At 44.4% G+C, this 23387-nt stretch overlaps 1 protein-coding gene across 7 annotated transcripts in view; it reads left to right on the top strand.

Annotated features, from left to right (window-relative positions):
- The first annotated feature begins 3087 nt into the window (after nucleotides 1–3087).
- MTCL1 (microtubule crosslinking factor 1) overlaps nucleotides 3088–23387 on the top strand; it is a 103131-nt gene continuing 82831 nt past the window's right edge. For 4 of the 7 annotated variants that reach the window (XM_077184255.1, XM_077184260.1, XM_077184256.1 and 1 more), the window contains exons 1-3: nucleotides 3088–4145; nucleotides 15431–15655; nucleotides 17160–17318. In XM_077184255.1, coding sequence (XP_077040370.1) covers nucleotides 3273–4145; nucleotides 15431–15655; nucleotides 17160–17318 — 1257 coding nt within the window. In that variant the 5' untranslated portion in view covers nucleotides 3088–3272. The remainder of the gene's footprint in view (nucleotides 4146–15430; nucleotides 15656–17159; nucleotides 17319–23387) is intronic. The other 3 variants (XM_077184258.1, XM_077184261.1, XM_077184259.1) reach the window with 1 other exon arrangement.

The raw sequence follows: 23387 nt of genomic DNA, 5'->3' as shown, positions 1-23387 counted from the left end.
CTCTCCAGTCTCCTTTCTGATCTGAGGTCACCCTGCCTCGTCATGGGCTTTTCATTACTCTCAGTCTCTGTTTGTCAAGGGCACCTCCTCAGAAGAGAAGTCAGGATGAGTTTTAGTCCTCTTTGCCTGCAGGAGCTTGTGGTCGGTGATGCACAGTGATACAAAAGACATCTTAAAGGTAAAACATTTAGCAGTTGAAACAAAGTGTTTAGTGGGGGAGAAAAAGATAAGCAAGATAGAAAAAATAGATATTTATTAATGTATTTGAAATGTAAAATTTACAAGGTAACCAGAGGAAACCGGGCTCTGTCAGGCACTTAATTGTCTCAGATTAATTCTCCCAGACAATTCCCAGCCTTTTGTGAATGTGCTCCTTTTTTCACATCCCTAATTCTTTTCCCCTCCAGTGCAAAGAAGCCTGGCAGTGTCCCTCAGCTATTGTTTGTAGAAAAGTGGCTTATCTTGAGCCATACTTTTCCTTTCATTTTCCTTTTGAATTGAACCATTCTGTTCATGGGGCAAAGTCAAAACAGGCTACTCATAAATTATCACAGAGCAGTTCCTCTTTCATCACAGGCATAAACACTTTGCAAATCTAGTAGGTGAAGCTGGAATTCCCATCTATTCTTGGAATTTACAGCCAAAACCAAGTGATAGGGGTGACATAATAGTGCAAAACAACCGTTCTGATATCTCCCATGTAGGGCAACATCTATAATATTTAGTGTTTCCATAATAATTACTATTTCTCATTATGAAATACAGCACTTGCCATCTCTTTCACTTTCTTTCACTCTCTTTCACATTCCCATAAAGGAGAATTCCTTGAACTGCTCAGCATTGTACTGACAAAAAATAAAATAAAAATTATAATTAGAAAAAAACCAACAACAACTAGGAGTACAACAGCTCTGTAGGGAACACTGATAATATGTGATGGCCTGATAGGAATGCAATGTCATTAAAATGTAACAGTAGTTTGTATTTTATAAACCATTTTTCTAGATCAACTGAGCCACTTCATATTGCTTCTATACACTGATTGTCCCACCCAAACAAGTAAATTACTACAGCTTTACACCGAGGGAGAATAAGGGGACTGACACCTGCGAGTGGGTTTGTTATGTTTGACTCTCCCCAAAGTGTTTTCTGTATTTTTTAAAGGACTTGGCCCCACGAAGTGCTGCCGGTGGCTGTAGCAGACGGACATACCGGCAGCAGCCAGTGCCACCTTTGCCACAACAGGTACTTTGCCGTGTGACCTGCAAGGCACATTTGGATGCCGGAACACAGGCGTCTGGCAGCGAGGCCAATGGGTGGAAAATCAAGAGCACTAACAGAAGTGGAATTTTCAAGAGATTAAAAAAAATAAACCACCCAACACAGCATGGCATCACCGCTGGGTGCCCCGGAGCGGAGCTTTCATCGCCTGCCCACTCGCGGAAGGACCACACCGCCCTGTCGAGCGGGCCTGGCCTCCTCCTCCCCTCCGCTGCCGCCCCAAGCCCCGGCTTTCTCCCTGGCCCCTGCCCCGCCGACATCCCGCCCATCACCGCTCTCCCGGCTGGCGCTGCCCGGGGCGCTCTCGTGGAGCTGCTCCCAATTCCTGAACACCTGTAAATACAGCTCTGATTTGAATGATTTTTTTTTTTCACCTCTGCAGCTTTACAAAGTAAGAACCACCTGTTGCATACTCATGCGGCAGCGCTATTCCTCAGGATAAATCAGTGTTCCCCTCGTTTACCGGGAGAAAGGACCCGGGGATGCTCGAGCGGTCCTGTCTTTTTCCCGGACAACGGAGCCTGGCCCCGGCCCCGGCCTGGCACTGCAGGAAGCAGCTGCCCGGTCTCTCCTTGGCCACCCGCCCCGACGTGCCCCGGCCCTCAGGCTCCAGCAGACCTTGGGGCTTTTGCCTTTAGGGATAATGCCCTGAGCCCAGATGAGAGGAGAGGGGGACCTGGAGGGTCGCAGGGTGCTGCCATGCCCCCCAAAACGTCCGGCACTGTCCTCCCCACAGCGCGCTGCAGTCCCTGACATCCAGACGTGGATGATCTGCGCCTCCCAGGGACTTCAGAAGCTAAGCACGCATTTGCTTTCGTCTGACAGATAAGGCAGGCACCGCGGCTCCTCCAAGGTCCGCTGTGTCCCAGCGGAAGAATCGGAAACATCCCGGCTGCTGCTGCTCTTCTCTCCCCATTAAGGCTGTGCCTCTTTCCCACGCCTGAGCCTCTCCTCCCTTTCATTTACTCTCCGGGTGCTTTGCAAATGTAAGGGCTGCAGTTTCATATCCCCGCACTCCAAAAGGACGGGTCCGTGCCTTTTGTAGTTCAGCCAGAGCCAGGAAGTTGCCGATATCCTCGGATACTCGGCTCTGCCTCTAGGTGAACCTGTATCTGCCTTGAGCAGGGAGATAATGCGGTGGCTGTTGTTTTGCTGCTGCCGGTCCCTGGAGAGACCGTTTCCATGAAGTCTTAGCTCGGGGGGAAAAAAACCCCCAAACAACCAAAACGGGGAACGCTATATAGCTCATGACTGGGAAATCAAAATTTCTCCCCAAATGAGGCTTTCTGATAGGAAGAGGCTGGCAGAGGCGTCCCTATAATAAAGCGTGCGAGGAAAGTAGTTTGCCGGGCGGGAGGAGAGCTGCCTGGCTGGCTGTCAGAGGGGGCGGATCCTGCGCACGGGCGGGCAGCGCCGAGCCGGAGCGGCCCCGGCAGCCGCGGGGCTATTTCAGGAGCCGGGCGGAGGCGGCGGCTGGAGCCGGGGCAGTGATGGGGTTAGCGGCGCCGGTGGGCTGAGCGGGGGGCTTGCAAGAGGAGGCGAAGGCAGCCGGGAAAACACGCCTTTGCCTCGGATTGAGGGAGAAAGGATAGGTTTTTTGGGCTGCATCACAACTTGAGCAGCATCAAGCTGAGCTAGGCGGAGAGGGGAGCGGGAGGGGAAGAAGAAGGAGGAGAAGAAGGAGGAGGAGGAGGAGGAGACGGCTGCCACCGGGGGATTTGGGCTCGATTTATTGAAACAAATCAGTGCTCGGGAGAGAGCGGCGAGGAGGAGGAGGAGGAGAAGGTGGGGGTGGGGGGGCAGGAAGAGGGGGATCGAGAAAGAAAAGTGTGAGGGCTGTGGCTGGGAGAAACAGAAGTGATGAGAGAGCGAGCAGGGAGGCTGGAGGAGGCTGCCTGTCCTGTCGCCGCGCCCCGCGGGGATCGCCGCTCCTGCCGCCGCCGGGCGCCCCCGCGGCCGCCGCTGCCGCCCCGCCGCCCCCGGCCCGCGCCATGGAGGCGCTGAACGGCCCCGCACCGGGGCCCGGCGACGCGCTGCGGCCGCCGCCGCCTTCGCCCGGCCACCACCACCCGCACGCCGAGAAGAAGCGGCCGCACCGCGCCCCGTCGCCCGCCAGACCCCTCCTCAAGGACCTGCACGCCCGCGCCGCCGCCAAGCCGCCGCCCGCGCCCCCCAAGTCCCCCGGCCTCCCCGCCCGGGCGCCCTCGTCGCCGCACCCGGGCGTGCACCAGCCCTCCGCGGGGCTGCTGGCGGCGCCGGGCCGCCTCTCCCGCCGCCCCGCCGCCCCGGGGGGCAAGGCGGCCGCCGCCGCCGTCACCGCCGCCGGCAGGGCGGGCGCCAAGGCCGCCCCCTGCGCCAAGCGGGCAGCCCGCGGTCCGGAGCCGGGGCCCGGCGGCCGGGGCGCGGGGCGGCAGCCCGGCGGGGAGGCGGCCCCGCCGCCCGGCAAGGGCAGGAAGGCGAAGCGGGGAGCCGCGGCGGGCAGCGGCCATGCGGCGGCGGCGCTGGCCCGCGTCGGCCACACGGACAGCAGCTCCGACCTCTCCGACTGCCCCTCCGAGCCGCTCTCCGACGAGCAGCGCCTGGCCCCGGCCGCCAGCAGCGACGCCGAGTCCGGCACCGGCTCCAGCGACCGGGAGCGGGAGCAGCCCGCCGCTCATCCCGCCGCTCATCCCGCCGCCGAGCAGCCCCGCGCCGGCCCCGGCCCCGGGCGCGGAGCTCCGGCGGCCCTCGGCTCCCGCGGGGATGCGCTACCTGCGGCCACGGGCGGGGGGAGAGCCCCGAGCCGCGGGGAGCCGCCGCCGGCAGCCCCGGAGGAGCTGCAGCGGGAGGTGGAGGAGCTGCGCTCGGAGAACGAGTACCTCAAGGTGAGCATCGCCCGCGGCGGGGACGGAAAGGGAAGGGAAGGGAAGGGCAGGAGGCGGCAGCGGTAGAAACGCGGCCCCCTCCTGCCCGTGAATGCGGGGATCGCGCTTGGAAGGGGGGGAAGAATATTCGCGCTGCCTGGAGTCACCTCGCATGGGACCCCGGCCCCCGCTGGACCAAATGCCGAATTTTACCCGCAGGAGAGAAATAGGGGCAGGGAGAACCAGCCGGGCGCCTCGGCCCCCTCCTCCTCCGCCTCCCCGAAGCGGGACCGCGGCGCGGCTTAAGGACAGTTAAGGGACTTAAGCGAATATCGCGGCTCCCTGCAAAGCCCGATTTGTGGGCGCTGGATGAACGTCAGTCCGATGCAACATGTACCGTGGCAATGTTGCATTTGGTTGACGTGGTGGTAGCTCAGCAAACCCCGACTCTTTCTAAAGCACCGCAAACATTCTACTGGTTAGCAGAACTTTGCTTTCCAGGAACTGTTTTCCTCAGTATCACCCTTTAGGAAAAGCCAAAGGAACAGGTTCCCTCATTTGATGTGGAAAGGATGACAACATTATGTGCTCTGATTATTGTGTTACTTTATCACTGGAAAGTGAAGCCACTCGCTGTGAAGTACTAATAGAACAACAAGAGCAGCAAGAAAAAAGTATCATTGCATCCTTGTACAGGTAGAAAAGTATATCAGTAGGAATCCATCCTTGGAGAAACAGGAAAGCTAAATTCAGGCGAGCTCTGAGCTGGGTTGACCTGTGGAAACCTTTAGTTGGACTTGTACTTACAATCTGATCTTTTGGCACAGCAAAGAAGCTGCATCCATAAAGATCTATAAATAAGATAAACTGAGATAATCCTGTAACCACAGCCACTGTTTGACTCTGCCTCTGGTGAAAACAATCTTTGTTCCCTGATATTTGGAACTCCCTGTTGTCAAGCAAAATAACCATGGAAATCCATGTAAATCTAGGATTCTTACTCAAATAAGAACTGCAGTTTTGTGTATAACCTTGGGAAACAATAGTGATAAAGATACAGGCTAGGCTCGTTAATGGGTTTTGGCTAAGGTACACGAAACAATATTCAGCATAGCAAAAGGGTAACAGCAGGGGTGCTGCAAGGTTCTTTGCCAGGTCTGGTGCTGCTTAGTGAACTGGAAAAAGGAATGAGCAATGATACAGCAAAATTTTCAGATGACATTAAGTTTTTCTAGCTTAAGTCAAGTCCAGATCAGACAGAACTTAATTATAAAGTTAACTCCTGAGGAACGTGTGAAACATGAAGGCAGAGGATGGTAGATAAATCTTAATATTCAAAATCTTAAGTTCTTGGAGGGAATAAGTATGCACTTTTCTGTTTAAATATATTGTGTTAACTCAGGGGTTTCATGAGAGAAGGAGAAATGAAAATCTGCAAAAATTGTTGGATTACAGCGGGAACTGAACAGAGACTAAGAAAGTCTGGCAATATTTTATGGAACTGTAGCTGTTACACAGGTCAGTGAGTGTCCTGTGGCACTGCTGGTCATCTAGAAATACTGTGGGCACTGCTGGTCATCTAGAAAAGGATAATACAAAACCAGACCAATAAAAATTATTGGCTTGTAGCGAAGCTTTTATAGCACTCATTGGATGGGAAACTCAAGTGTGGTAGGGAAATGTAATAGTCTATAAAAAGATGAGCAGCACAGAGAACCTTTATCACAAGCTTCTGTTTTATTTGACAGCCTAGAAGCAAAAGGAGATGTAGTGAAATCAGAATTGATAATGGGAATCACTTAAGGAGTAGCTAACTGGCACTGCCATTAGAAGTCATGAAGTCCAAAAGCATCTCTTTGCATTTCAGGATTTGAACAAGTATATGAGTATTATATACTTAAACCCATTGCAAAGTGTGTTTCAAGCTCTCTTTCTTTATACTGAAAGTGATTTTTAACTATGGGAAATTGAGGGGGGGAAAGTGTGTTTGAATTGTCTAGGACAGATCCTTGTTAGTGTGTCCCACCTGAGGAACCCTGTGATCATGGGACCTAGTTTACAAGGGCAAGTCTTAGGTGAAGAACTTTATTCTGCTTAATTCCAAAATTTTCACCCTGTGCAACAATGTCTTCAGATCTTTCACCTTGATGTCTTCATCATCTACAGCAGTTGTTTCCTCTTTTTCCACTTTTTTTGATTCAGATTGTGGCTTCATCAAGTTAAAAGTATTTCTGAGTCTGGTAGGATAATACAGACTGGTTTCTTTGGTGGGCATGTCCTGGTGCAGCCCAGTGATGCAAAAATTGTCAGGAGAATTCCCAAACCTCATTCGCCTTTCCTAGAAAAACCTATTAAAAAAGTCTGCAAATTAAAACCACATCACTGTCTGAGTTGTTTACTTGTGGGTTTGTTCCATGTGTTTTTTACAATGCAGTTCTCTTGGTTGGCATTGGAGTGAGCTGTGCTTCTCCAGAGGGGGCTAAGGGATAACAGGGATGCTGTCAACTGTAAATAGACAAATGATTAGATAAATCCCAGAAGAAACTGTTAATTTCCTGAGCATGGCCACAAGCCAAATTTTGTGGTTTTCACTCCTCCTTATCCCTCCCTGCAGCTGGAGTGCAGCCCTAAGTGCACATAATAAAGTCTTTTTCAGGGAATTTTATCTTTCACATAGGAAGGTCTTTCATGTATCTTTCATGTGTCTGTAACAGGTTATAGAAGATACACACACACACACAGACTTAGTGCTAAAGATTACTAGAGATTTAAGTGTTATCAGAAAGAAAAATCCAAAACAAACCCAATAATTTGTTTTTGTTTCTACACACTAAGTACTACAAAGTCTCCCCAAATGCAGAGCAAGCTGCTGCTTCTGCAAACATCTCAGACTTCTTATACCATGAGCCAGATTTTAACTTGGTGTTAAGTTTCCACCTTATGTATTTCCAGAGCTTTACCCTAGATAAGAATTTGGCTCTAGCCATAGCTAACTAGCTGCAAAGCTAAGCCTGTAGGTGAAGTGCATGTGGAGACGTGTTTACATTGAGAAGCCTCTCTTCTACTACCTCTGTGAAGTCTCATCATTGATTTCAGTTTCATGTATTCCTTGCATGACCTTATTTCAGCTACCTGTGGGGGAAGACTGTAATACTACAGAAGCATTTTAAAATATATCACTTAGCTGTTGATGTCTAAAAAGAGAAATTTTGTCATGGTGCCTGACTCTACAGGACCAGGAGATCCTTGGTAACTGCTGGTAGTAAATAAAGTTTTAGTTATTGCTCATCAGTCCTGTTTGTAGTAGCAAAACACTGCCCACACAAGTGGTTGATTTTCAAGTTTGCTTTAAAGTGTCCAGCACACAGAGAAGTGGCATTCACCATGCGAGTCCTTGGGAAACTTGGAAAGAAACCCTTTGTGATGTAGAGCCCTCTGAAGGGTGAGGAATCTTAAGGAAAGGGGCCCAAATTTTAGCAATTAGAGATGTTTTTTATTTGTCTCACCCCAACTTTAGTTAATACTGTGTTAATTAAATAAATGTGCTAGCAGAAAGAGCAGTGGTGTTTTAGTCACAACACACGCCCCTTTTCTCTTTGCACCCTTCGAGGCCCTAATGTGAAAGCTGCCTCCTACGCGAGGCGTGACACTTCCTACAGCCCTTAAAATAAAACTGGTGCTTGCTGTGCTTTTCTTTACCTGCCCTTCTCTTTGTGCCTGTGCTGTACAAGTTCAATATGCTGGAAATGCTGCTGCAGTGTGGATTAGCACAGACAATATACTATCTTGGATTTATTAGATAACTGTCTTTTTTGTCTTGCTTTGTCTTTTTTTCTTTCTGGACTCATTTGTAACTATGACATATTCTGGATATAAATTGACTAAGGGACCACTGCAGGCCCTGTATTCCACTCTGATGCATCTAAACTATGTTCATTTTTGTTTAAAATCACAATGTGTGTCATATGAGGTTACATTGTGTTTCTTTACTCACTTGAAACCGTAGCTCTTTGAGTTGCAGCCTTGCGCTGAACTCTGCGGGAGTAATTCCACCACTTCTTTTATTAAACTGCAGGGATTTGTGGATGTCAAAGGGTTTTGCAGAGCAAAAAATGATGTACAGTGACGGCACCAGTTTTTTCCCGTTTAGTGAGGGTTGCCAGGGTTAGCAGGATAAAGCTCACCGCACATCCCTGCTCGACATGCTGCTGTTCCCACCTGGAGAGTGGCATCTCCTGAGGGAATGGAGGTTGACAGCCCTGCCCGGGGCACAGGCCCCAGGTGGCTGGGCTCAGCCGAGGGACGGTCAGCTGCCGAGGAGGAGGAGGAGGAGGATGTCACTCTGGGGGGAGAATGGCGAGGCCATGTGCCTTGCTAGCTCCAGCTGAGCCCTGGCAGCCCCCACCCTGCCTGGAGGGCGTGAGCTGTGCGATGCACCGGGTCAAGAAATGCTATCGATGGTGCCATTGATGAGTGCTCCAACAGCTTCAGCAGCCCCCGTCAAGGATATGTGTCGAAACAATGCTGTAGCTGATGTTCGAATGAAGCACAAAAGCTGCCAGATGCTGCTCTCAGATCCCGCAAAGTTAAACCAGCCCTGAAGTCAACAGGTGTTCACGGTGCTATGACTTTTCAGTTCACATCTTGGTTTTGTGCACAAGCTTCAGACCACGTTGGATTGGTGCATGACTTGTAAAGTAGTCTGATTTGAGAGCTAAATAATAACATCAGGGGCCCAGGGACTTGGGGTTCATTAACATATTTTGCAAGAGGCAAAAATAATGGTTGTTGCTTTCTTCCCAATCAAAGCCTTTCAGAACATATTTATCCCTGCTGCAGTTCTGCTGTGAAGTGCTGTGGGGGATGTGTATATTCCTTAGCAGCAGCAGAAGCAGCATCTCCTACATATAGACGGTTTGAGATATTTAAAACATGAAAACAGAGATTATGTAAAATCACAGTTCATGAATCTTAGATTTGTCAAGGATTTTCTAGAAGCTCTGGATTCATCAGTGCAATAGCAGCTACCCCCTGTAATTGCCACTCTTCCTCCCTTCCCCACTCTCCCCTCATTTGATATAATTTATGTTAAATAGCATTCTGTTTAGAAAATGGTACTGACAAAATCTATAAATATGACTTTTGGGTAAATTAATAGACATATCTTTTACATAGACAATTGAATTTCCTGATTAATTTACATTTTCTTCAATACTATACAATTTATTGATTTTGTGTGTTTTTGTCTTCCTAGTTTGCAGGTATTTTCAACTTATATCACTTCTGCATACTGATGTGTTTTAACTCACTGGAGCCTAAAGACTTTGCCAGTGTGTATAACTATATTCACAGAGTAATGAATTCAGTATTCATGTGCCTTTTATGCTGGCTTTTTGCATGTAATTTCTCCCTAATAATAATTTCCAAGTTTTCTTTGACTCGTGATTGCGTTCCACTATTTAGTGGCTCTGGGATAAGAGCTTTTTTATTTTAGGCAGTAATTCCTCTCAGTGAAGGTAGATCAGCAGGCTGACCTAAATGCAAGTGGTGAAGATGACCCTTCCTCTGTATTTATATGCAGTTTAGTGGTCTTGCTTTGGACTGCATTTAGTCTGGTCCCTTGAACAAAACATCCCCATCATGCATATGTTTTAAAGCTGTGCAGAGGACTCAAGTAATGGAGTGCATTTGAGGCATGCTTGGAGTGCATCTTGATGCACCTACAGAGTGTAGGTCTCTGTTTTATTTCGAAAGGAATCCGTTTCTTGCATGCTCTGTGGACAGAATGAGTGTGCAGTTGGTGGAGATTATCAGAAAATTCATTTTCATCCTTGTTACAGATCATAACCAGACTGGCTGGGTGGACAGAGCCCATAAGTTATGCAAGTATTCCTGGTCATTTCAGTGGGAATGACTCAGATGAGTATGGGTTACTCAGTGTAATAGCTGCATGGCCTGACCTTTTCTCTCTCTTTCTCTCTCTCTGTCTTTTTTTTTTTTTAAGAATCATAAACAAGGCATATTCCTATAATTTGTTCTTAATTATACTTCATTGTAATTAAATCAATAATAAACAAGCATGACATCAGTAAAGGTATTAATGAGATAATGGCTTCTCTTCTGACAGGCAAGTGTTTAATTTGCACAGTACAGACAGAAAATGACCAATCAGTATGTATTTGGGCTACACAGTGTGGAAGTTGCACACAAGGCTTTCCCCTTTTCAGCCAGTTCACATTGGCTTGACACACGACAGGCAAACGAGGAATCCTGGTTCTGTTGCTTTTGCACTGCAGTCCTGGGGAGTCCTGCAAATAGAGGGGCTGTTTGCATTGTTTGCATGTGGCCCTGAGTCCATACAGCCACCCTGTGACCCTCAGATGGGTGGTTCCTATGAGACCCCAAAGAGCTGGCCTTTAGGAACTCATTTGGGCCAAGAGAAACCATGAGCTGAAAGCCTCAGGATCTGGTACAACTTGGATTTCTACAGCAAATTTGGAAAGAACTGCCAGTTAGAAAACAGACTTCCATTCATTTTTTTCTGATGACCAGAGTGACATAGGGACAGAAAAGCAGTTTAGCTTTTCCTAAACAATATTCCTTCTTGCAGGACTCTCTGCCTCGTGCTGTTCTTACGGAAAGTAATAGCATAATTACCATTAAATTAAAAGGGATCGAGAGGAGGCTTTCATCCCCTTCAGGAATGCAGAGCAAAGTGAAGCTTCTGATGCAAGCACTTAACCTCCCAATTTCAATTGCCACTTTGGAGTGCTGGAGCTGGTCCTCCCTGTTTAAGGAAGAGAGCAGCTCTCCATTTGTAGGTGAACAAAGAGGGATGGCTGCTTTCTTGCCTGTTTGTTTTAATTACTTTTAAGTGCCTATTCTGATCTCTTTCTTCAATTTTACAATATTAAAGTCTAGAGTATGAAGCTCAATACTTCCTGAGAGAAAGAGCTTTAATTCTAACTCACAATAATAAGAGTAGTAAGAACAATAGATTTTAATAAAGTCAAGGGTTTGGCTTATCTGTTATTTCCATCTGCCTTGCAGCCAGAGCATCCCTTTTTTGCAAACCACCACGCTGAGAAGTTTGGCTTTGCTGCATTTACCTTTGAGTTCACAAATGATTGACATGTTTTCCTTCAAAGCAGTAGTTTGCCAGTTTAGTGAGTAGGACCATCATAGTTTCAGTTGTAATTTCCCCTTCCATGGGTCTTTAACTTAGCTTCCTTCATTTTCTGTGCATGGATCACTTTAGAGGAGGAGTTAAAGCTGTTCTGATTTTCCAGGTGCAATTGTAACAGTTCTGACTTAGTATCTGTTACCATACGGCTTCAGTGTCCACAGCAGAATCACAAATACTTGCCAAGGAGAATAAACTGTTAAGAAATAAAAGCATCTACATCCTTGTCACTGGCCTTGTGGCCTGTATTGAAAGCAATATTGTGTCTTTATTGTAACTACAGTTAAACTTTTATGGTTTAGTAAAAGGTTATCCCAGTATCTATAATTGTATGCTGACTGACATACAAAATCTGAGCCAGATTTTCCAGAGATGACATGTTCCTCTCTTTATATTTATTATATAAAAATAGGACTTCATATTGCTATTCAAAAAGATTTAATCTGTCTGATTTAATCTGGTGCTTTTCCTCTCTGGGCTGGACAGACTACATAGGTTCAAGCCCCAAGCACTGCAGCAATACAGCAGAATATGGGCTGATGCTGCCTGCAGCCTGTACAGTGAAGTTTCTGCTCCTTATACAGTCAAAACTGTTTGTGGCCTCATGTTGCCTTGTTTTAAGGCTCATCCAAAGGGTGCTGTATCTCTAAATACAAGAAGTCAGGATACAGTTTGATTTCCATGTGAAAATTTTGGAAGTAGAAAAGAAATTAATTGTGGAAAAGAAACTGTGTCAGTCAAAAAATATCAGAGAGGAGAACTGTGTGAGATTTTAAAGTACAGCCTCCTTCATTGTATTCTAAATTTTAATTTATCTGCAAAATTACACTAGAGAGAAACAAACCTTGTATTTATAACCAAAGCCAGTGGCAAGCATAGTGCAAAAAAAAAAAAAAAAAAAGAAAAGAAAAAAAAAAAGAAAAAAAACCCCAAAACCCCAGAAAACCCCCAAAACAGAAATACAACCAAACAACCAACCAAGCAAAATAAAACCCCACAACACTGACTTGCAAAGTCATAGTTGTGCTGATAAGAGAGATTGAGAAAACTTTGGTTTACCAGGAGATTAAAGACAGTCCTATCTCCTAAAACATAACTCATGCCAATGCTTGCAACTCTTTGAGGAACTTCTTTGTTGTGAGGGAAGACATTGGATTGAAGTCCCCAACAGAGACAGAGTGACTTTTACAGCTGGGAGAACTCCCATGCCCACAGATGGGATTTGGAAATATTCAGTTTCAATAGGATAAGTGTTTCAGGGATTGGGTTGTTTAAAATTATGTAAAGTTCACTTTCCAAATTTGGTTGCAATAAATGCTTTGAAATCAAATATTGTTTATTATTTGTCTTTAGAAACCAACAAAATTTACTACCAACAAAACTTGATAAAGATTAGAAGGAAGTTTAAGAGATGAGCAATGACATTATAATTGCAGGCTACTTTATACATGAAAGCCATTGCTTAGTTCTTAAATGTAAACAGCAGATTATAAACCAGATCCCATTAATTTGTTGATGACAGTTGTTTTTCTTTATTGTGGATTTGTGTTTCAAAATTTTAATTTAAAACCTAATTACTAATCTAATATTAGCATTCTGAAGATGACATGAAAAAGTTAATTGAACTTAAATCTAGTTGAGGTGAATTCAACACCTGAGTCTGCAGACAATCCTTAAGAAATAACTCTGGTCCTGTTCATTCCATAGGGCTGTGTTAGCTTTGACTGGTAAAGACTCTACTTTTGGTATGAGTACCTTAGCCAAAATACCTCAATAATAAGCTGATAATGCACAAGTGTACTCCTTTTCTTAGGTTCAAAAGCCACTGCTACTCTCTAATCAGTTTCTGAAACCTTGACATTTTCTTCTGCATCTCCTATCTTCACTGGGTAAACTTTCACTTTACCTCTTGAAAGTGGCTATAAATGTGAAGCATAGTGATAAGTGTGTACGCAGAAAAGCAAAGCAGGTCTCATTCCCAATCCAATCAAGCATGCATTGCTATGTTTTTCTTTTTAAAAATATACATCATTTATCAAAACTTCACCAGTGTGTTGGCTGTAAACTGGCCAGAGTATTTGGCTGTGTCCTGAGGAGGAGTAGATAGAGCCTGGATCCTAAATTGTTTTGAAATAAGTCCTGCTGGGTTTGGTCTGCAGAGCTCATTTGCTTCATTGAAGTCAGATGTTTGTGCTTAATTAATGTATTTGGAACTTGTGAGGATGTTATTGCTGCAAGGGTAACCTCAATGACTGTGCTTACACTACTCCTTTACAGACAGTGTATGGTGTGAGCACGATCCAGCTCACTGGGGAGTAACCCTGAGTTTATCCATCCACACAAATATCCTGATCCTGCCCCTGTCCCAGAGAGACTGTGGGACTGGATGCTCCTGCAGCAGAAACCTGAACATATTGAAGATGTACAGTTTCTTAGTGGGCTTGTGAGAAAACTCCTCTGTCCTTTCAGAGCATCCTGGGAAAATGGTGTAGGGTCCTGAGTGGGCTGTGCTGGTGGAGCAAAGCCTCACTGGTGAGCCCAGAGCTGTAATTTTGGAAATAATAGGCCTTGTGTGTACCCAAAATTTGTGCTGGCTCAACTAATTGAAATTAAATCATGGCTGTTTAAATACTGGAGTATTTATACATGGATGGGATTTTGGTTAGAATAATACTGTAATTCTAACATAACTGACAAGGCTAAAGAACCTATCAACCCATCTTCCTTTGGTCAGGACTGTGCTCAGGGACAAGATCTACCCTGCATTTGTTATCAAAGCTCCAATGAAGCAAGAATAATGTGTCAGTCTGGTTATGCCATGGGAAGGGGGAATGGTTGAGAGGAGAGTATGGGCACATGTGTTCTTGCAGGGACTGGACAGGGATGGTTCAGCCGGGGCAGGGGGGGCTTTGTCAAGGGTACTGACATCATAGCAGTGCCCTCTCCACCTGAGACAAGTGTGAAATATTCTCTGGCCACCTTTGGAATTTCAAGTGTGAAATAATCTCCAGCTATCCCTGGTATTTCAAGAGTGATTTACAGATCTGAAGTGGGGTCACAGTGCAGCCAGCCCCAGTACAAGTTCTCCTGGAATCTTCTTTAAGCAAAATTTTCCACAGAAAATCTGGATTTTATAATATCAAATACAATTTTATGGAAACAAATTAAAAAATAATTAGTTAATTTCAAATATTCTCTTCCTGCCTCTTTTTCTTGATTTCTGCTCCCCCAACTTTGTTCAGTTTGAAGAATCATTTTTTTTCTCTCATTCAGTAGTTTAATACTTTGTACCCCTCTGCCTGGAAGACCTTTACAACAGTTCTAGCTTTGGAGCTTCAGTCACGCAGGCATTAAACAAATGGCAATGGTGGAGCTTATCCTGTTCAGCTGTAAATCTTTAATCTGACTTTAGAGAGCAAGTGCTACACATGGTACAACGTGGAACTGGGACAGTTCATGATGCCCAGAAAAGAGTGAGCAGGTTATTCCCATGGGCACATGGGAATACATGGGAAAACATTGTTTGGTTCCTGTGGTCCTGTTATAGAGATGTGTGTGCACACAACAAAACCCCACCTTCTCCTGCACACAATCCACGTGTCATTAAGCCAGTGCACAGTGTTAGGCTCAGATGGGACAGCATTTCCATATGGAACATTTTAGTATTTCATGTCAGGGACTTTTTTTTTCCTAAAAAATTCATTTTTAGGAGGTGTTGGTTGTTAAAAAGGCACACCACACAGAGATGTTGAGATGCTTGGTTAAGTAGGTTTACTGTAGTCTAAGGTAAAGCAAGGGATCGGTTCAAATGGTGGTAAAGTATTGTGCAGTTTTAATTTTAACTTCAGATGGTAAAATGAAGGTTACCAGTTTCAGGAGACATGAGCATCTGGTTTGTTTTTAATTATCAAAGCAGTTGAAAGAAATATGACAAGTATTCATTAATTTAGTTCAGCATAATTACTCAGTGTTGGGTTAAAACTTCTGTTCCTGTGGCTTCTGGAGCTGCGTGTTGCAATCTGCATAATTTCATTAATGTGGTATCCTAGCAAGCATGTTTCCTATTTTGCTCCCATGGGTGAGATTTAGAGGTATGATGGAGCACTGTTTTGACTTCTCACAGGATGAGCTGGATGAACTTCGGGCTGAGATGGAAGAAATGCGTGACAGCTACTTAGAGGAAGATGTTTACCAGCTGCAGGAGCTCCGGCGAGAGCTGGACCGGGCAAACAAGAATTGCCGCATTCTGCAATATCGTCTCAGGAAAGCAGAACAGAAAAGCTTGAAAGTTGCACAAACAGGCCATGTGGATGGAGAGCTCATTAGGAGCCTGGAACAAGATTTAAAGGTGGGTTGAGAGATTCATATTCACAGCAAAAGAGAGCAGACTGTGATGTGGCTGTCTGCAATGGAAGCGAGGGTTACACATGAAACAAGCAGTAGTTCTCCAAACGTCACAACCAATTTCCTTCTGCTGTGGTGGAGAGCAAGTATTCAGCTCATCGCCATAAAAAGATGTGTCAGTGAGTAAAAAAAACATGTGTTCAGATTCAAAATGAAAGAAATACAGTCAGGTTACATTTCTGCATTTGAAAGATTTAAAGGGTCTTGATTTACTGGTTTTACTGAAAACCTTAGCTTTGCAATACTGTGTAAACAAAACCTGATATGCTTTTTCCAGTTCATGCTGTTTCCTTCCTTTTCACTTCTTGCTTATGCAAAGTAACTGGAAAAAATAGTCTAAGTTGCATTTCTTGGTGTCTAGTGAGTTACTTGTAACAGGAACAGAGTGTTATAATATTTTTGCAGGGCAGATAGAGAATCAAAATGCTCATTCCCTACAAACACAAATACCTGTCAAAATTATATTCATACTGAAAAAGTTTTTGTATCTTTCAGAAATGCTTCCATCAAGACCAAGTAAAGCTTTGTGTAGACATGATGCTTATCTAGCTTTACTCATCTTTCTTGATATTGCTATCTTGCAGCTGTCTTTAAAATATCTTCTGTAGAGAGGACTGCTTGCAACTAGAATTATTAAGAATATTGTACTTATAAGTGCAAAACATAAAACCTTCTGAAACCAGAATGATTTGTTGTCAGCAGTGGAAATGAGAGTAACATATCAAGTCATCAAACCTTTTAAAATGTCAGATCTCATTTTTTCTTTTATGATGGAAACCAAATTATAACCTTATAACAATAGCAATGATACATTACTCAGTAAAAATTTTGTACCTAGATTTCAATGAAAGAGATATTGAGTGTTTTTATTACTGGCTTCTTGTAATTCCATAATTCCTTGTGTTGTATGATGTATCACCTTTATAAATGTTTTTGGAGTAAATATCTATTCTTTTTAGGCTGGACTCAGAAAACCTGAGCTAGCATATATTTCTGTGCTTTCGTATCACTCTTGCCTAGTTGTGATTGCTGCTAGAGCAGCCAGTTTGTGTGGCTGTGACTGCTGCTCACACTGCTTTGATGGATGGCCCGTCAGCTTTACAGCAAAATTCCTTGTCTTTGGCTTTATCTGTGTGATGTGCTGGGACTTTGATGGGCGGCTTTGGTACCTGCTTGTTTCCTCCTGCTGTTCATGACACTGCCTTAGCATAATGTGGAGAGGGAGCTGGAGATGGGTAATCAAATATATTTTAATTCTGGATTCCTTTATTAGCTATGAATATTCATTTTGGCACTTGGAAGGCTTGGAGTGTTCCATCAACAGTGTCATAATTGAATTAAAAATCTCTTGGCTGTCTAGGGCTGTCATGTGCTTCTTACTGTAGGAGACATACCATAGCTGTTGCTCCTCATGGATGATCTTCATGCATTTGTGCTCTTTTGACCAGGTAGCCAAAGATGTTTCTGTCAGACTGCACCATGAGCTGGAGAGTGTGGAGGAGAAACGAGTTAAAGCAGAAGATGAAAATGAAGTCCTTCGGCAGCAAATCATTGAGGTGGAAGTATCCAAGCAGACGCTGCAAAATGAGCTGGACAAGTTAAAAGAGGTAAGCAATTGTCAGAAAAACCATGCAGAGCATTGGGTTAGAATGGAAATTTGGCACAGAGATGTCTTAGACTAATTCTTACATGAAGTGCTTGCTGATATTGCTTGTACAATTGCCCTAAAGGTCTCCTTTGTTATATGTCCCAGATACATCATTGGTAATTTAGAATCAGCAGAGATGTAGATGAGTGATGCTCCACTTCTTGTCTGGGGCTTCTCACAGGGCTTCTGTCCCATTTTAAGCTATCTCCTCAAGAACTCTCTTCCTGCTGGAGCAAAACTCTTTCTGATTTGACTCCAGCTAGCTCTGGCTGTTCTTTACACAGACTGGGACTTCCACCTACTTGAAAGTCAAATGAACTGTGCATGACTTGTCTCTGAGAGCAGGGCTCAGATAGGCAAGCCGCTGTTCTGGCTGGTACTCCTCAGTGATGGTGGTGGTGGAGCCATCAGCATGAGCTGGGCAGCCAGAATGTGGTCTGTAATGTATAAATAACATTGCACTTCAGGCACAGAAATGCTGTCTCTTGAGAAAAGGGATCATTTCAACTGGTGCTGACACACAATCACACTGGGTGAAGTGATGATCCTTGGAAGCAAGTGAGCTGAGGAGCAGGGGACTGTAAAGGGAAGCCAAATACTAAGCACAGCTCCTTGCTGGAGCCTACATCCCAATCTGTAGTGGTATTTCTGTTCCCTTAACACTGCAGCAGATTGGCAGTTCACAGCCCCTGCTCTGTTTTAAACCAGATTGAGATAGAGCCTTTAAAAGTAATGAGGTAAGACATTTATCCGCTGAGCCCTGGTCAGATTTAGAGAGCTGGTGCAATTATGTGTTATTTTAATCTTTCCAACATTACTTGTGAGTCAACTGGCACAAAGCCTGGCTCAGTTTTATAAGGACAGTCCCTATTTAATTTCTCTGTGCGTTGGAGTTATGAGTAGTCCAGTGCAGGAGTTTTGGAGTGTTTGTACCTAACAGAGCAGATCATCAGCTGGTACACATATCAGTGTTGCTTAGATTACTTGTGAACCTGGCCCAAAAGATAAAGTCTGCATTATGTTTTAGCTATTTTTCTCCTTCCTCAATGTTATTTGTGAATGCTGTGCTAAGTGGACATGATACCATGTTACAGGGTCTGCAGTCTCTGCTCTGTTAAAAAATGCCATCTCATCAACAGTACCTAATTTATTGCTTGTTGTTGATTAACATGCAGGTCCACTGGGTACTGTTTGATGGCCTTGGGGTTCAAGCAGAAACTAAATTGTGGGTGAGAAGTGAGGGAAAAAATGGTCCAGCAGTGCTGAAGGCTTTAACCAGGCTGAATTTACCTTGCTGCTTAGATTGCAGCAGCCTAGGTGTGCTGGGAAGCACTGCAAAGTCAGCTGTCTCTCTGCTGGATTGCAAGATGAGGTGAATGCACCCTTACTTTGTATGCATTCCTTGCCAGTAAGAGGCAAAAGCTAGAGGGGAGGTAGGGAAAGGGAGAGATAGCAGGTAGAATGATGGGATGTATTCATGCTGATGGGGAGATAAAGCAGGGCATAAGAGGGATCATGAGGTGTAGTTGTAGTAGTAGTAGTAGTAGAGATAGTCTGGTTTCACATGCCATGAGTTGTGGTTTCTCTGGAAGTCACAATTTCACAAGGTCACTGGAGGTGAGAAGATGAGGTTGGAGTCCTTTGCAGGTCACACAAGGACAGATGAGCCAAAAGCTGGAGAAACACAGCTATGCATGTGTCACATAAGTGTGTTTGCAGTGTTGTTGACATTGCTAAAAAAAAAAAAATTATTCACTCAATATGTGTTCAAATAACTACCACAAGCGGTGCCTCCTTAGGAACATTTAATGTGTGCAAGGAATGTATTTTAGGCGTGCCAGTAGAAAGCTAGCTTTATATATCAGGACAAAAGTGACCCCAAAGCCATGTAGCTTCTCCCCAATCCACCCTGACTCTGCATCTTGTCTATCTAAGGGCTGACAGTTACAGGGAGCGTTTTCCTCTCTGGTCCTGGAGCATTGCCTGAGACCCAGTTAGACAGTATTCATTCTCTGATGTAGCTTCCTGCAACCATATGCTCATTCTCTGCAATATCTTTGACTGTTCTCTATCATTGTATCAACAGAAAGGCTTTCTCCCATCTATGTTCATATTTATTGCTTAATTCAGTGCTCACTTCTGCTTTGGCGTGCCGTGCAATTCCCTTGGCTCCCATTTCTCACTGCAGTAGATGGCATATATGTTGATTATCTTTAATGTATTTTGCATGCTGAAATACCTTTAGGAATTGTACATGTCTCTGAAAGCGCTCTTTCTTTAAAGCCACCTTTGGTGTTTATCATAATCTTTTGAAGAATTTCTAACATTTATCATGTTTAGTGCTCTTTTTTTGGGTTTTTTTCACCAATACCTGTTTTGATTACCTGTGATATTTTCAACAGGACTTCTTGGGTATATAGGCTTGTTCTATCTAAATAAAATTTTTATTTCCTTTAAGAAAGAAGCCTTACCGTTTTAACTGGAAAATGGAAAATTTTTTTGCCTCCTACTGACCATGTAATTTCAAGTTGTTTTATTAAATGCATACAAGAGAGACTTTCCTCTCTTGTCACTAAATAATATTTCTCAATGCATCTTACTGTGAAAATAATCCTCTCCTCTCCTCTCCTCTCCTCTCCTCTCCTCTCCTCTCCTCTCCTCTCCTCTCCTCTCCTCTCCTCTCCTCTCCTCTCCTCTCCTCTCCTCTCCTCTCCTCTCCTCTCCTCTCCTCTCCTCTCCTCTCCTCTCCTCTCCTCTCCTCTCCTCTCCTCTCCTCTCCTCTCCTCTCCTCTCCTCTCCTCTCCTCTCCTCTCCTCTCCTCTCCTCTCCTCTCCTCTCCTCTCCTCTCCTCTCCTCTCCTCTCCTCTCCTCTCCTCTCCTCTCCTCTCTCCCTGGGAATTGCTGCTTATGCACTTCCCTCCCAGTCCCAGGTGCTTCTGGATTCCCGTTCCATGACACACTTTCAGAAGCTTTTTCATAATCTATCAAAACAGCATCTAGGCCCTTGTTCTGTTCTAGTATTTGCCAAATGCTCGCCATCAAAAAAAATATTCTGATTTTCACTTATTGTTTCATTAAGGAGCTGTCAGATAACTGGTGAGTCACTTGCAGGTTTTTAGGATGCCACCTCCTTTTTTCCCTTTTTCTTTTTTTCATAAATGTGCTCCATCCAGCCAGCCTTTTGCTGCATTTCCTGTGTTATGAGCTAAGATATGAGTTGATAAGGATATTTAATGGATGCTTGTGAATTTTGTCCAATTCTGATGTCTTCCAGTTAGACATCATTCTTCTCTGAATGTCTTCATCAGTATCCTGGCATTCACTTTGCTTACTCATGCCACTTCCTTTTTTGCTTTCAGTTCTCTTAGCCAAAAGATAATATAGTTCTTTCCTTTCCCATAGCACTTTCAAAATTTTTCAGATTTTACTCATTTATCACTGTTCATCATCTGCTACTTTTCCCTGAAATACTGTCACTGATTCTTTTGAAGATACTTCTTTCACTGGCTAATAATGTTTTCTCACTGAATGCTTTTTAACTTCACTGACTGCAGCAAGGTTTTTTGTGTGTCAGTCTTCTCTATCTGCTGAAGCACTGTGGTTCATTGATTTTTTCCATGATTACACTCACCTACTTTTTCAGTTTTCATTTTTCAAATCTTCCCTTTCTGTCCTTTTTACTATGAACATTTCCACTGGTTTTGCACCACCCTCTGATACCTTTTTCTGTGGCATTCTCCATGAGAGCTGCAGAGTTTTCCTACTGCTGTGAACACTTCTTTGTAGCATATCCTGGGATGTTTGTGAGAACTGCCCCTTCTAGGAATTTGCTAGGATTTTCTGTGACTTAACAAAGCTGCTTCCTCCTTACAGCTCTGGAAGCAAAGGCAGTGTGCCCTCACAGATTTGATAAGAACACATATCCCTGCCAAGGCTTGCTTGCTTTTTCCTCATGTTGTCTGGGTTATTAACATTGCCATTTGAGTCAGCAGGCTGCCAGGACAGAAAAAAAATGACTCCATCACTAACAAATTACCTCAGCAACATCCCTGCAGCTGTCATTTCTCTCTTCCTAATATCCTAATGCACCTCATGAGAAATATCGATGTGTATTAAGAATTTTTCTCAATCAATCAACCAGAAGGCATTCAGAACACTCTTTTTCCAAAGTTTCCTTTCCTTTGCAGCAGTGCAAAGCCCTTACCAATTCTCTTCTGAGCATCTACAAATCAGAACTTATCTCAAAGGCTTGACAATAGCAAGCAGATTTTCTTTGAGAACTCAACATCTCTACTCGACATCTAATTCACCCCAAACTTCATTTCTTTGGAGCCACCAGGGCATCTTTAGGGAACTTCTTCCTTATACTTTCTCAGGAAAGATACTTCACAAAAGGATGATCTATGTCTAGTCTAAGTGTAAACAACTAGGAAATCATGCTTGGCAAGTGTTGGGTGCCTTTATGTTCAGTGATCATTAATTCCCCTGCCAGCAGTAGAGTAATCCTGTCTCTGAAAGCTCCCTACCTGGGGAAGAACAAACCATTTCTGCTACTTATTGAAGAAAAGCACTGAGATGGCAGAGGACCAGCTCCTGTTCCCCTGAGGAGAACAAGTTGGTTGCTTGTTTGCAGCTGCTAAATGTGTATTTTCCCATGTCCTTTGTCTGGGTTTGGCGTGGTGAGCCAGGGTGGAGAACGAGGCAGGGCTGTGGCAGCACTGATACTGCTGGGGATGGGCAGCCCTGTCAGAGCAGACAATGGGAGGGGAGGAATAAGGTCAGGGGCAGCAGCTGCTGGAAGATTTAGTGTGAGTACTGTGAAATAGGTTAGCAAGAAGTGAATGAGAATTGTGTAACTGGGAAGAACGGGGTGTACTGGAGAGAAATTTACTGGTTGTGCCTTGGCCGTACTGAGCAGGTGACAGTCTTTCTTATGGCTACTGAAAGCAGAAGGACCAGAGGGGCAGCAACCAGAGGTGTTCCTTTCTGTCTGCAAGGACCTCTGCTGTAGCAGCAGTCTCCCATGTGACACTGAAGTTTTCTTGGCCAGTTCCTAACTTCAGTTGAAGTGCTTCAAGCCCTCCAGGTTGTTGGGACTGTCAGAGAGCCAAGTGCTGTTCCCTGGGCATCTTCACTCAGGAAACCACTTCCAGCTGACAGAGGGCCATGGCTGCAGCTTGCATTCACTGGTGTTTTTACAAATAAGGGTAGAGGCAAAAGGCAAGAAATCCTATTTCCATTCATTTCTGCTGAAGAGGAAGAAGTACAAGTCCTCTGGCCCATAGTAATGCCTCCAATATGTCTCTTCAGGACACAGACTGGGATGAGAACCAGCACCTACTGTAAATGGACTTTCCCAGGTTGCCTGTGGGCTTTTTAGGACAGTGACTTCTATAAATGCTCTTTCATCCAAGAGCTTTTCTTGCTTTGGGTGGTGTAATGCCTAAGCTTATTCTCTGCTCCTCCCCTGCAGCACCTTATTTTTGAGGTACTGTTCAAGAACTTTTAACAGTCAAAGAAAATTTTCTGTTAAAATATTTGTATAACAGAGTGAAAACCTACATTCAGAACCCTATAAAAATGATAGAAATATACAAGATAAGTTGAAAAGTCTTTCAGATATATTATTTTGAGACAAGTTTTTTTCCAAAGTGCAAGTGCAGTACTGTTTAACATCAATAGAGATGGAGTGCATTTTGCTCATAGAAGAATTCAGCTCTATAAGCGTAACATAGCAAAATGAAATCTGGAGCCTGCTGTGTGTGAAATCTGGAGCTGAGTGTGACAGTGATTTTCATTGCCATGAACAATGGCAATGTTCATGTAAGTAGGCAAAACACATGCTGCATGTGTGTAAAGTGTGATTATCCCAAGCTGAAATCACATTTCCCTCTTTTTGCTCTGATATAAATACAGATCTGGTGCAAAGTGGTACACAAGTGCTAAAGAAATTATTTTTGGTGAAAACACACTTGTTTGCATAAAACATTACCCTATGTTTTCATTAGCTAGGAATTTATACATATTT

The sequence above is a fragment of the Agelaius phoeniceus genome, chromosome 1, assembly GCF_051311805.1.
Source record: "Agelaius phoeniceus isolate bAgePho1 chromosome 1, bAgePho1.hap1, whole genome shotgun sequence".
Lineage (NCBI taxonomy): Eukaryota > Metazoa > Chordata > Aves > Passeriformes > Icteridae > Agelaius > Agelaius phoeniceus.
This window is presented reverse-complemented; position numbering and strand designations above follow the sequence as displayed.